The sequence below is a fragment of the Canis lupus genome, chromosome 20, assembly GCF_048164855.1.
Source record: "Canis lupus baileyi chromosome 20, mCanLup2.hap1, whole genome shotgun sequence".
NCBI classification, from domain to species: domain Eukaryota; kingdom Metazoa; phylum Chordata; class Mammalia; order Carnivora; family Canidae; genus Canis; species Canis lupus.
This window is the reverse complement of record NC_132857.1, coordinates 58,194,575-58,208,960: the sequence shown is the minus strand read 5'-3', so window position 1 is coordinate 58,208,960 and position 14,386 is coordinate 58,194,575. Positions and strand designations below refer to the sequence as shown.

Below are 14,386 nucleotides of genomic sequence, written 5' to 3'. Positions count from 1 at the left end.
CCCGTCTGTCCACTGGCTTGGCTGGAGGGGTGCGGGGCCGGCCGGGCAGGGGCCCGGGATCCCAGGAACCTGCGCCCTCCCTCGTGGCCACGGCTTGGGTCCGCTTCCTCGCAGGCCGTCTAGTGGCTTTTGCAGGGACCCTCAGCCGAGGGGCCGCGTCCGCCGGGAGCCTCTGCGGGGGGACTTGGCCTAGGAGGCATCAGAACCAGCTCCCGCTGGCTTGGAGGGGACGCCGGGCCTTCTGTCTACCCCTGACTGGCCTTCCTCTTTCCGGGCAGGACAAGGCGATCACTCCACTAAGGGGGATTCCACAGGGGTTTTCAGACCTGAGGCTACTTCAAAAAATTTTTTAAAAAATTGATTTTACTCCCACCTCCTTTTAACTTAAGGCCTAGCCCACATTTCCTGTGTCCCAAGGGGCATCTATCACCCTTTAAAGTGACAAAAATCAGTTTTAGGAGTGGAGGGCCAAGAAGAGAGCCCCCCCCCCCCCGTCCTCCCATCGCCCCCCAGGATGTTAGGGCAGGTCCTCGGTGGGGGGCGCCTGGCGGGTAGCGCAGGACGGGGAAGGCGGTCGGGCTGATGGCGAGGAATCCCTTTTCGAGTCCTCGCGGGGGATTTGTCCAGGCTGCCAGGGACGTGGAGTGGCTCCCCTTCCTGCCCCGTCCTCACGCCCTGCTTCTGTCCCCAGTCCAAGCCCGTGGCATTCGCTGTGAAGACGAACGTGAGCTACTGCGGCGCGTTGGATGAGGATGTGCCCGTCCCGAGCACAGCCATTTCCTTTGATGCCAAGGACTTTCTCCACATTAAAGAGGTAAACGTAGGACTCTGTGCGTCCCCCGAGCTCCGGGAGGCGAGGGCCGGAGCCGGCTCTGAGCCAAACACAGCCGAGCGGAGCCCGGGGCAGCTGCCGCTGGGTCACCTCACTTAATTTCGGGGCTTTCCAGATCCATTCGTTGTCAGTGAGGTTTAGGGGACCAAGAGCGTCGCTTGCATGGTCACATTGGATCATAGGAGGGGGTCGTCATAGGAGGGGGTTAGGACGGATCCGTGGTCCCCTGGTCACCTTTCAAGCCCCTGTGTGCCCGCACAGACCTAGGGACCCAACTTAGGGAAACCGGAATTGGTGGCCTGGCGCCCACCCCTGAGGGACCGTTCACAGGGGATATTGTAGCTATAGACGTCTGTGCCGTAACCCGCGGACCTTGACCGTGGAACCAACACGGAGCATAACCATCGAAGTGTTAAGTCAAGAAGAGGGCAGAGGACTTCGGGAACCAGGAAGCTTAAGGGAGTGAGCAGCACGGGGAGGACTTGAGGCCTTGCACCCCGAGAGGTGGGATCATGGCCTCAAAAACGTTCATTTAGAAATCCTACTTCATCTCGGACGTGGTGCCGGGCGCTGCGAGATCAGAGATGACGGCACACGGTTCCCACGGGTCTCGGGTGGAAGAGACTGGCAGGTGCCTGGTGTCTGCTCAGGGTGATAAATTCCATCATAGTAAAAAGGCAGGGGTATTGGGGGACCACCTGGCCTGGGGGAGGAGGATCAGGGGCCCGGGAGCTCTGGGAAGGGCTGGGCCTGGGGGGTTCAGGCTGGGCGGCCGCGGGGGCTGGAGGGCAGTGCGAGGGGGAGGGAGCCGCACAGGGGACGGGCCAGGGCGCGGAGGGTGGCCTGCGAACGAGCCTGGGCCTCATGAGCCGGCAGCGGGCTGGGGAGGGGTTTTACGCGTGGGCAGGTGCAGCCGGCCTTGTATTAGCATAGCAGGGGCCCAGGGGGCTGCCGAGGCGGGAGGGCAGTGAAGGGCGCCCGGACGCGGCCGGGAGATTGCACACGGGCAGCGAGGGCGGAGGCAGTGAAACAGGACGATGGAGAACGGCCAGCCGTGGAGCTCCCTCGGAGGGCAGAGGCCGTGCGGGTTTTCCAAATAAAGAAGGGAGGGTGTGCTCGGACGGACGGAGGGGGCGCGGGGGCAGAATAAGGAAGGTAGAGGGACGCCTTGTTGCAGGGAGCGTGTGCGCAGGACTTAGGCTTTAGGAGCCACGCGTCCGGGGCGTGAGAGCCTCGTGAAGCCCCGATGGGCCTCTACCCGCATAATCTGGGGGCCAGAGGACAGGAAGAGCGGTTTGCTCTCCCTAAAAGCTTTGAGTTGAAAAGGAGAGAAAAAAAAAAAAAAAAAAAAAAAAAGGTCAGTTATAGAATCGAGGGAGTGTCTTTAAATTTTTATTTGCGTCTTTATTTTTTTAAGGTAGGAAGGATTTCAGCCTGTTAGCCACGCGGAGACGTTGAGCCCAGGGACACGTTGGAGGGAGAAACCACCGCTGATTGCGTGAGGTGCCGGCGGAGAGGGGAGGGACAGCGTCTGGGAGGCGGCCTGAGGAACGAGGCCGAGGAGGGGCGCGGTCCTCCCGCCTCCTTCTGCCCGGGGCTTCCCGATGGGGCCGGGGGGCGGACGGCGGACGGCAGAGGGCGGACGGCGTCCCTACTTGCCAGTGGCTCTGCGAGGACGGAGGCGACGGAAACCGGTTTTAGGAAAAAGAGAGGGGGACAGTAAAGGGACACCTGAGGCATGTGATCGACATACGGCGACCACTCCACGTCGCTGGGACACCTGCACCTGCCACCCCGCCCGCCGGTCCTAAACGAGCTGCACGCGGTGAATGTATGACTGCTCTGAAAATCGTTGTCTCTGAAGCTCCGCATTCTACGATGGCGCTAGTGACACCGAGACGTACAGAGTTCTGACGCTTTGGTGGCAAGCAGGTCCGGCCTCTGGGTGTCTGCGCCGTGGCCGTGTGAGCTGGCTGGGGCTCTGTCTACACTGTCCCTTTGCTCCGGTTCTCATTCAAGGTCTCGTTCTTGAGCCTTTAGCCCGTGCCCGGCCCTGGCAGGTGTTGTCAGCAAAGCAGACAGATTCCAGTTCCTCGTGGACGTCAATCCAGTGGGGAGACAGATCATAAATAAATGATTCCAAACCGTGAATGCTTTGAGGGGGGGGGGAGGAAATGAAGCAGATGCTCAAAAATTTGAAGTAGAGGGATGAGAACGTCACATATCCTGTTAAATACGGGGGTGACCAGAGAAGGCCTTTTGGATGATGTGACCTGACAGCCGAAGGGGAGCCAACCTCAAGGAGAGCAAGAGGAGCCTTCTAGGGAGAGGAGGCACCATGTGCAATGAGACATTTTATTCTATTTGTGGTAAGAAGCCGCCGAAGACTTTAAAAACAAAGGAGTGGGATGAATTTATTTATTTTTTTTAAGCTGTTCTGATTATCGTAGAGACGATGCGCGATGGATGGGGGGGTTGGGTAGGGCGGGTCAGTGTGGAGCCAGGGAGACCGTTAGCACCATTCTCGGTGAGAGACCGTGGCACTGAGCCCGCGTGGCAGCAGCGAGAGGGAAAGAGGTAGACAGATTGGAGGCCGGAGGTGTGTGGCCGGCATTCGGCGAGGAGAGCTGGTGATGGAGCAGGGGACGAGCCTAAGGTGCGGGAGAACGCGTGCGTGGTCAAGGAGGTCGAGGTTTGTGACCTGAGCAACCGGGATGCAGACGCCTGAGGTGGGGATGGAGGGGCCCGCTGGGGAGGGGACATCTCAAAGGACGTGTCAAGTGGAAGCTCGACGTACGAATCTGGAACTTGGGGGAAAGGTTGGGCCAAAGGTGTCAGTTCAGGTCATTAGTTGACGTGTGGCGTTTAGAGCTGTGATGATGATCCAAGTCCCCTAGAGAGGGAGGAGCGGGAGGAGAGAAGGCAGCCTGACGGCAAATCTGAAGGGATTGCGTCCTGCACAGGTGGTCCACGTGAATGGCCTCACAGACAAGGAAGCGGAGCAGGAGGAGCCCGAGATACGCGGGGAAAACCAGGGCGGAGCGATGCATGGGCAGCAGGGGAGGAGTGTCCCCGAGGAGGAAGCCACCAGCCGTGGCGAGTGAGGAGTGGGGAACGGACTCTGGGCTGGCATCCGGGGGTCAGCCGCGTGGGAGTCATCGGGACGGTTGTCTGGAAGCCGAACGAAGGAGGATGAGGAGAGAAGGGCCCGTCAGGAGGCGCTTCTGGCAAGCGCAGAGCCTGCCCTCGAGGGAGAGGACGCGGCCAGTCTAGCCTGCAGATGCAGACGATGGAGTCAGAGGTTCCCTTCCGAGATGGGGGCTCTTGGAGCACGTGCGCCGGCTTGACGTTAACCGACGGCGGCGGAGAGGCGGACGGGGAAGGAAAGCTCGGCGAGGGGGTGCAGGGTTTGAGTAGGCAAGAGGGTGGGATCCCGGCCCCGGCTGGGGGCGCATTTGTGATGGGAGGGCGACTCCTCACTCGCCGTGACCCGAGGGAGAGGATGGGCACAGACGCCCTGCTCAGAGCCTCGCTAGCAGGCAGCTGCCGTGGACATGGCATGTGTGACAATGCAGCCCCCCAGAAGTCCTGAAAGTACCCCAAACCAGGCCCTTAGGGACACGCGGTAGGGATAGGATCTAGGGAAGATAGATGGTTGGAGGCCCTTGTGGATGGAGACGTTGGTGGGTCCTGGGTGCCCAGCAGCCCCGCTGGGCCCCTGCCGGAGCCACATCACAGCCTTGCTGCCCCAGGACCCAGGACCCAGGACCCAGGACCCAGAAGCGTCCACTCCACGGCCTCCGCATCTTCAGACGTGTGTGAGGCGGGGGTGTCCACGTCTGCCGAGTAGACAAGGCCCCTGAGCCTGAAACACGTGGCCCCGCGTCTGAACGGTCACGTTGCTTGTCCCACCGTGTCCGTCAAAAATGACCAAACCGTACTCCTCGACGGCCGGCACCCGCTGTTTCCAGGGAGACGCAGAGCTTCGAAAGGTGAGCGAAGGCCTCGCGCACGGGACGCACGCGCAGCCACATCCCAGCCTCCCGGGTCGCTGCTCGCCTTCGCTCCCTCCGGGGTCTCCGGTGGCCCGGTTGGTTGCTTTGCGATTTATAGGTTCCTGGATCAGTGAGTGACCTTCCGTTCAGGCGGGCAGCCCGACGTAGGGTGGCGGGCTGCGGATCCGCGTGGGTCGGAACCACGTGCTTTCAGATAATATCCAGTAAGAAAGGGCTAACCGTGTTCGGGAAACGGAAGCGAGGACTGGAGCAGCACCAAGGCGACCTTCCAGACCCGGGCCCCGCGCCCCAGCACATCGGCACAAACTAACACATTTCTGGAGCACAGGTGAAGGCCCTCGGGCCCCCCTGCCCCGTCCTCTAGGCGCCCCACCCCCCCGCCCCCGTGCTCCGCCGTGACCTTCCTCAGTCGGGAGAGGCCTACGTGCACGGAGAAGCCGCAGCTCCGCGGATCGCGTAGGCCACCTGCCGAATGTGCAAGCTCTTGACCGTCGGAGGCGGCCGCCTGCCGGGAAGCTCAAAGACCCTTATTGCCCCCGAGCCAGAGTCTCGCTGAGCGTTAGCCGCGTCCTAGAACGGAGCTAGAGCAGATCGGGAGGCTGCCGTCCACCGTCCCCGGAGGCCCTTCGAGGGCGCCCGGGTGCCACGTAGCGCGGTCCTGTTCCCGTGGGCCCGCTCGCCGTTCAGGAAGGAGCTTACTGCCCCGTGGCCTGCTCCGTCCCCACCGCAAGAGCACTTACGCTCCAGACCCAGCACCCAAGGCTCTACGGCGGGGTCCCCTTGCCTTTTGTTAATTCCAGAACAAACGGGCACGTTCTTTCAGGCCTGTTACCCTGAAATACGAGATGGGAAGGCGGGAAAAACCAAGACTTTGGCTGTTCAAGATTTTATATTAGGTCACATCAAATTTCTCAAGTGCAGTCTCACAGTGCACGCCCTGCACGCCCCGGGTAGGGGCTGCGTCCCTCACAAAGGCCACATCCCGAAGCCACTTTGGTTCTGCTTTTCTGAGTGTGAGGCTGTTGCTGAGGATTGCTCAAAGCTCCGCAGAGTTTCATGCGGCAGCGACTTCAGGAAACCATCCGCCCCTCCCTCTCAGTGCGTCCGCGTCCTGTGCGTGTAAGTCTCGCTTTGAGCTAAGCAAAGTCCACGACGTAGAGGTTTTCATTCCGGGAAACGCGGATACTTTTTGGATCCGAGAGGAAGAGTGTTACCTCGCCCGATACAGATGAAGACAAAGTTATTGGAATCATCTGCGGAGGACGGGAACCATAGGGCTGGCACCTGCTTCCTAAGCATCACCTACCGGACACCGTCCCTTGAGGCAGGTGGCCTGTGTTAAACGCGGCCTCGGGGGATCCCTGGGGGGCTCAGCGGTTTAGCGCTGCCTTCAGCCCAGGGCGTGATCCTGGAGACCCGGGATCAAGTCCCACGTCAGGCTCCCTGCATGGAGCCTGCTTCTCCCTCTGCCTGTGTCTCTGTCTCTCTCTTTGTCTTTCATGAATAAATAAATAAAATCTTTAAAAACAAAATAAAAATAAAAAAATAAACGCGGCCTCGGAGCTAGGCTCCAGCAAATGTGTAATCGCAAAGACGGTTTCGCTCACCGTGTTCACCGAGTCTTACGCCCAGGCTGGCCCAAGCCTTCGCGTGGCTTTATTTTCTGATTCTTTGTGTCGCAGAACTTCATGTGGATGGAATTCCTGGTGTCGCTATTGGACTTGAGGCCACTGGAGACCGTTTCAAACGTTGCACGCGTTTGCAGCAACGTGTAAGCTCTACTCTGTAAGAATAGGCTTCGTGTTCATCGGGCGGGGAGATGGATCTTGACTAGTAAAGCTGGAAGACCACAATTCTCCATCGAGAACAGACGACAGACAGTGTCCCGGAGCCTTTAGCTGAGGGCTTTTGACAGATAGTGACAGCGGAGCGTATTTCGCCCCGGATGTGTCCGCCTTGCTCTCCAGGCTTCCAGTTACGCTGTACTTATCCCGGTAGAATCTACTCTTTCGTCATCGGCTGGGGCTGCTTGACAAGGACCAAAGGAATCCAGAGGTCGGGCCCCACCTGCAGCCCAGGGATGGGCAAACCGTGGCCTGCGGCCGGGTCTAGCCTGCCGTCCCTTGTAGCAAGGAAAGCGAGCTGAAACACGGAGTACGCGCCGTCTGTGGTCGCTTACGCGGGACAACAGCGGGTTTAAATAGTGGCGACAGAGACCGCGTGGCCTGCAAAGCCTGGATCATTTGCTCTCTGGGGCCTTCGGTGTGCAGACTTCAGCTTTAGTGTGCGGGTGCAGGGGTACCTCTAACCGGGTGCAACACCACAGGAGCGCGGTTAACGCAGACTGAGCGTCGGGTTCCTCGCCTCGGAAACTAATGAAGGCCACGTGAAGGTAAGCGAATTACTACTGATAGCAGTTCTACGTCTGCATTCCAGAAATACAACAATGATTGGTGGATAGGAAGGCTGGTGAAAGAGGGGTGCGAGATTGGCTTCATCCCAAGTCCGCTCAGACTGGAGAACATACGGATTCAGCAAGAACAGAAAAGGGGACGTTTTCACGGAGGGTAAGGCGCCTTCGTTTCTATAAATGGATTTTTTTTGGGGGGGGCGGGGGGGGTAGAGAAATAAGATGGTGTTTTCAAGTTCGCTTATTCAGTGAAAAACACACGCTCTCAGAGTAAAGGGGGCTTCTCTGTGTACGAGGTGTTTTTGGAAGTGACGCAAAGGGGCTCCGGGAGGACGCGCCCCACGGCGTGCTGAGGCGGGCGCCAGCTGGCACCCACGCGCACCCGCGGCGGACTCTGCTCTGTGGCCCCGGCAAGGCCTCCCCGCGCTCACCGTGCAGGTGGGAGCCGGGCCTGACCCGCTGGGCCTCCCTGCTGGCTCTCAGAGACCCTCTCTCAGGCGGCGTGGGGGGCAGGGTACACTGGTGCCCCACAGGCCTGCAAACCCCCTTCTCTACCCAGGGCATCTGCCATCTCTTGCAGCGGGATGAAGACACCGTCTAACGTGGGATGAACCACCCTCTAGCGAACTAATGACACAGCCACAAAAACCTCAGAGTGTAGGTATTTGTAGGTCCCGGGGAGACATGCAAGCCCTGGAAAGGAGAAACCAGGGTCACACTGAGCCTGCACGTATTGGGAACCTACCCCGAAGCGTGAATTTGATATCTGTTATCTTTTTTTTTTTTTTGAAAGACCCAACATAGGCTCAGTTCTTCCTTTTTGACTCTCAACTTCCTTTTTAGAAAAAAACTTTTGGATTTAAATTCGATTTGCCAACATACAGCCTCACACCCAGCGCTCGTCCCATCAGGTGCCCGTCCCCCAGTCCCCTGCCCACCTCCCACCTCCCTCAACTTCCTTTTTCTGCCGGATCCTTTTCTGCTTCAGAAACTCCTCCGTTCTTTGGGGGCCCTTTTGCCTTGTCTTACCGGGAGCTCCGTAAACAGTGACGAGACATCCCAAAAGCACAGTTAGCCCCATTTTTTTTTAATTTTAATTTTTAATCTTTAAATTTTTTTTCAAGTAGGCTCCATGCCCAGCATGGAACCAAAAGCAAGGCTTGAACTCACAACCCTAAGATCAAGTAAGACCTGAGCTGGGAACAAGGGATGCTTAACTGACTGATCCACTCAGGTGCCCCTGCCCCACTTTTAATTATCAATCTTTTTTTAGGATATCACATGCCTATAATATTATTAACTATTAATTTATCTTATTCCTACTCTTGACTGTTTACTCTCTTGCTGCTCCTTAAACACAATCGGGAATGCATGTTCCGACCTCAGGACCTTTGCGCTTGCTAGTTTCTTCTTACTGGAATCCTTTTCTTCATATTTCCACCAGATTACTCCTTCATCTGCTTCAGATTTTTGTTAAATATCACCTTTTCAGTGACCCCTTTCCAGCCACCGTCTTTAAAATTGTACCCACTTCCCTCCCCTTGCTTCCTATCTCTCTCCTGACTTCATTTTCTCCATTGCACTTAGAACTGTCAGAAATACTATATATTTATCTGTTCATCTGTTTGACGGTGGTGTCTCCTACTAAAATCTGTCTCTGTAGGGAAAGGATTTTTGTCTTTTCCCCCTACTGTTGTGTTCCTAGTTTCTAGAACAACGGGTACTCAACAAAAGTTCATTGAATGAAATAATAAATGTATTATTATCATTTCCAAAGTAGTTATTTTGTTATGATTAGTTCATAATGTGATTATGTCCTGGGGCACCTGGGTGGCTCAGTCAGTAAGCGCCCGACTCTTGATTTCGGTTCAGGTGATGATCTCGGGGTTGTGAGATCGAGCCCTATGTTGAAGCCTGCTTACGGTGCTCTCTCTCCCTCTCCCTCTGCCCCTGCCCCCTACTTGTGCTTTCTCTCTATTTCTCTCTAAAATAAATGAATAGAATCTTTGAAAACAATAATGTTATTCTGTACTTTGGAACTAAAAGGGTAAAACGAAGAGCTCATAGACATGATCTTATTTTTTCTTCACACCAACCCATGAGATGTAACTGATTCTATAGATAGGGAAACTGAGGCTCAAAAACACGAAGTGTGATATGCCAAGGTCCCGCAACTAGCAAATGGCAAAGCCAGGATGAGAAACTAGAGTGTTATGACCTAGAGTCTGTAGGTCAGACGTGATCTCGGGGTTGTGAGATCAAGCCTGAGAGGAAGGAACCCCGGAGAAGTAGGAAGGGTTGGCTCCCAAGGGCCCCTGCGGGCTCTCACACGAGGAGTGGTCACAGATAATATTTGTGGCCAAATCCTTACCATCTTTTCCTAATTCTGACTCCCATATAATCACTTTTAAAAAGAAATGCCTCTTCTGGCTCTGATGGCTTGTTTTGAGCTGTCATCCCACTGGTGCGTGGATGACTGGTGTTAGTTAAGCCTCAATTCGCGAGACTGTTTTTGTCCGTGATTTTTCCGCCGGATTTCTGCATTGAGTAACTAGGAGAGATACTTTTTGCCAAGTATTTGCAGGTCCCTGTTAGGTCCCCCAACTTCTCTGCAAAACAGGTCAAAGAAAACATTTGGACAGATTCTTGAAGTTCTTCTCCAAAGCAGGATTTGATGTGTTTTGAATTATTTAGTAGGATTTAGGCCAAAGAAAGCTTTGTACTCTCAAGTTCTATTTGCGAGGAATCTGGGGAATGAGTCCTAAGTTCCTTTCCTATATCCTAGGAAATCCAGTGGAAATTCTTCTTCAAGTCTTGGAGAAATGGTATCAGGGACATTTCGAGCAACACCCACATCAACAGGTGAGGGTTTTACTTTATCTCCTTCTAATGGAATGTTTCCCTTTCTTAATGTTTGAACATACCCGCGAGTATTTTTACTAATTTGGAAATGATTTAAAGCCTTGATTTAAAGATTCTTCTACTTAGTATTTCGTTGCTCACTTTCTTTCTATAGTGATTCGATTTATTCAATTTAAAGGGTGCTTGGGTGCCAAAAATCCAAATCATTATGATCTAATTTTGAAAAGTCTTATTCCCCCCCCAGAGCCAGTAACTGTCCATTGTGCAATTCAATCTGAAGCAAGTGTATTATTCCACCCAAGAACCCAACAGACTTTAAGATGGTGAAGGCCAATTAAAAGAAAAAAAAAAAAAAGTTGTAGACTCTTAAGAAAATGCTCTGTTCCAGTCTCCATGGGGAACTTTAGGACGGTACAGCCCGGGCCGTGGAGGTTGGGAGGGTTGAAGCGTTGAATAAGCCTGGACGACCTCATTTCTATTTGGACAGCAGATAAGAGTCCGGGGTTCTTGTTCGTCTGGATCCTTCCTGAGCTCCCGGTCTCTGAACGGAAGTAGGTCTCCAGGTTGTCCTCAGATGGACTGGACCTGCTTGGGTGACCACGGAACCAGTTTAATCAGACGTCAAAATATTTTGCCTCATCCCCGTCGGTTGGACATTTACATCATTGCAGCTTTGTACTATTCCAGACAAGAAAGAACAGGAATGACTGGATATGGGTTTATTTGAAATTAAGAACAACGTAACGAGGAAAAATGTGTCAATATCCCGGAAAGTAGGCGAAAAACTTACATATAGGATTGCAAAATTTCCTCATGGGCCATCAAAATCACAAATCCTAAAATAACTAGTGATTGAGGTGATGATCATTTTTACCTAAATCGTTATTCCAAGTTCCCTTTTATCAAATTTTATTCGTCCACGTTGTTCTCAGCTACATTGCGTGCTGTGTGTCCAGCAGGGAGCAGCCTGTGGCCCACAGCTGGCCCAGAACTTCCCGCGTTATGAGAAAGTCCACCCTCCACACCCAATGGGAAGTCAGGGTATAAGGTCATGCGTACAAGGAGGAAACTGCCTTTTTTTTTTTTTTCCTCTTCAAAATTGTCTTGTCCGGAATGAAATAGTAGAGTAGTGCTCTTCAGAGTGGGGGATTGTGAAATGATGAAAATCATAGGGAAAAATTGGTACCTTCTCCCATCTTTTAAAATCATGTACTATCACTTACAGAGATTACGTATTTTGATATGGCTCTCATTGTTGTCTTTTAGCAAAACAGAAGCAAAAAGTGGTAAGTCGTGTTTCCTTTTTAAATCTACCGTTAAGGTCTCTATCCATACGTGCCTGCAATGCTCCATTTCAGTGACCCAAATGGCCATAAAACAAGGGAGGAGCCTCCTCGGTGGGGACCCGTGGTAATCATTTCTCATTTGACCTGAGAATTGTGAGTGCTGTGGCTGTCGAGGAGGTGTGCTTAGCCTCACCTTGTCACGCGTGTCAAATCATCTTTTTCAGACGGAGCACATTCCTCCTTATGATGTCGTGCCATCCATGCGTCCAGTGGTGTTAGTGGGGCCGTCACTGAAGGGTTATGAGGTACAAATTCCAATCTGTTTCGCTTCGGTTCTTGATCAGGAGTCTAGGAAACAGCTGTCGGGGGCTTGCTCTTCCGGAGTCTGCTTACACCTGGCTACCTGTGGGGCCAACTCCCCTCATGTGAAGGCGGGGGTGGGGGGCACACAGTGCGGGGCCTATGTGGCCTTTCACTCTTCCTTCCCTTTCTGGGACACTCCTCCTCTTACATGTATCTCTTTGTTTAGAAATATATCCCTTAAAACATTTATAGTGGAAAGTTCTGGTCAACGGTTTGCTCTGCATTAAATTCAAAGTGAAGGACTCTGTCTCAACCATTCCTATTACGATTAGAAATAATCAAGTACGAGAAAAATAAAAAGAAATAATCAAGTATGGGGCACCCGGCTGGCTCAGTGGTAGAGCACGCAGCTCTTGATCTTGGGGTCATAAGCTCAAGCTCCACATTGGGTGTAGAGCTTACTTTAAAAAAAACAAAGAAATAATGGAGTATTAACAGCGTAGGAGAACATGTAGGCAGCAAACCTGCCAGCAAACCTGAACCTTCAGAGCACCAACAAATCTCACCTTGCTGGGTGCTCAAGATGATGGCATACCCCACCAAATATTTCTGTGCTTATTTATTTTAAGGACACAGAAGGGGGGAAAACCTCCAGTGGAAACATTAATGAGCTTGTTCAGAGATTAAACAATACCACGTAAGGAGGAAAAGAGTAAAGACTCAGGGGTCCTACATTTCAGACGATGCCATTCGGACTTTGTGCTAGCATAGAGGAGATGCAGGACGTTAACTCTGAAGGTGGGCAACCCGCAGGGTACATTCCCACTGAGCTAGGACAGTGTCCATCACATAGGCCTCAATACACATTTATTGAACGAAGTAACGAATCTTGTTAAGGCAGACCCAAGAATCCCATCCCCTTCTCCTCCCCCCTGCCAGTCTCCCTCCTTCTTCCCTCGTCCCCTTGGCCTCTAAGTGGGGAATGTCAGACGAGCTATAGCGATGGAGAATTCCTACCACGGGGAGGCTGGGTCCTGGGCTCCAGCTGCTCCTCGCTGGAGGCGAGCACCACTCAGGCGGCACCTGCCAGCCAAGCCAGCCCATTGTGGCCTCTTGGCTGCCCTTCTGTCACTACGAAGGGAAGGGAGTCTGTCTTGGGTCTAGCGACCACTGCTGGGTCATGCCCCAACACCCTAGAGGACGCCCAAGGGGGAGAGTTCAGTCCCTTTAAGTGGTTAAGCATGAGCGATGCCTTCCAGTAACCTGCCCTACCGCCTCCGAGACAACAGGCCGGGTAGGGTCTCTGCTCAAAGGGTCCCTTCCTTCCACCTCTCTCACCTTTGACTTCTCTCTCTCTCTGTCTCTGCGTGTGTTTGCCTCATTCTCTTTTTCTCACCTCTGCAAAGGTAACAGACATGATGCAGAAAGCCCTCTTTGATTTCCTGAAGCACAGGTTTGATGGGAGGTGAGACATACAGATGTTTTTGTATTTTTATCTTCCTTTAACTGAACATGTATGATGAATTGATTTGTGGATCTGTGTTTCCAGTGATTGCAGAAGCTCTCTAATTAAAAGTTAACTCAGTGTTCAGGGAAGAAAACAGTGAAAGAATTCTGAAGATATGAAGTTATGAAGTATAGCATTGAATCCCCAAGGGAGAGAGGACCTTGAGAAGGAAAATAACCCATTTGTTTTAATTAAATGTATGTGTTGGTCTCTATTTCCTTGCTTGTTAGTGAATTCATGCCAAACTTATTTTGTGAAAAATATTAATGAAAATGTAGAATATTTCTGATAAACCTGGTGGCTCGCTGGTCAAACTGGTAGTAATACTTGGGAACCGTGCATGAGTATGTGTGTGTGTGTGTGTGTGTGTGTGCATGTATGTGTGTCTCATGCAAAGGTATAAAGGACTGAGATTCCTGTAAAGAGTGCAAGAAATGTTTTCATCATAAGCTTCCCAAAGTCACTGTTTGCAGGCGATGGTACTTAGTTCTGGGTGTTTTACCAGAAATCACCTTGTATTTTATTGGTATATTTTGCGCGTATCGTAGGATTAACATGGCTCGGTCTCCAGCCATCAAATAAGTTTATCATTTAAGTTTTGTGAAAAATGCCTGAAAGAGTTGCTGTGTTTTGCAGAGAAATGGTAAAAAGTCCATATTGACTCACTTCTAAGCTCCTTTGGTGCAAAATGCACTCCTTTTGAAAATAGCCACACTGCAAACACTGAAGGCTTACTAGAAATGCAGAAAACGAGAAGTATGAGTACACGCACCCAACTTGCCAGATGTTTTTCAAAATAGCTTCGGAAAGATTTTTTTTAATTACGGCATTTTAAGGAAAAGAGCAAACCTAATAATGCTTTAAGTAGAAGCTGTATGTGTTTGTCAAAAGAAAAGCTTCTAGGTGACTGGGTTTACAATATTCATTAGCTTCTGGGACCAAATACAAAGAAACTGAGATTTTGGTTCCAATAATTGAGATTTTAGTTCAAGCATCCCGAATGCGTCCGTGCCGTTAGGTGCCCGAGTACACGGACGGGTAAGGGCTCCGACCGGCGCGGGCCACTCTTGCTCTCGGAACAGTGTGAGGCGGCCGACGTGGGCCGGGGAGGCGGTCCGGAAGCGTGTGGCACGCTCGTGGGCGCCCCGGGGTGAGCCGCGGATGCCCACG

The 14,386-nt window shown here is 52.7% G+C and overlaps 1 protein-coding gene across 5 annotated transcripts in view; it reads left to right on the top strand.

Moving 5' to 3' along the window:
• The window catches only part of CACNB4 (calcium voltage-gated channel auxiliary subunit beta 4), a 221,948-nt gene that overhangs the window by 173,683 nt on the left and 33,879 nt on the right, over nucleotides 1–14,386 (top strand). For 2 of the 5 annotated variants that reach the window (XM_072789208.1, XM_072789209.1), the window contains 6 exons: nucleotides 692–814; nucleotides 7,285–7,415; nucleotides 10,044–10,120; nucleotides 11,387–11,406; nucleotides 11,631–11,711; nucleotides 13,116–13,174. In XM_072789208.1, the coding sequence (XP_072645309.1) occupies nucleotides 692–814; nucleotides 7,285–7,415; nucleotides 10,044–10,120; nucleotides 11,387–11,406; nucleotides 11,631–11,711; nucleotides 13,116–13,174 (491 nt within the window). Of the gene's footprint in view, nucleotides 1–691; nucleotides 815–2,249; nucleotides 2,336–6,925; nucleotides 7,111–7,284; nucleotides 7,416–10,043; nucleotides 10,121–11,386; nucleotides 11,407–11,630; nucleotides 11,712–13,115; nucleotides 13,175–14,386 lie in introns of those variants that run through there. The other 3 variants (XM_072789210.1, XM_072789212.1, XM_072789211.1) reach the window with 3 other exon arrangements.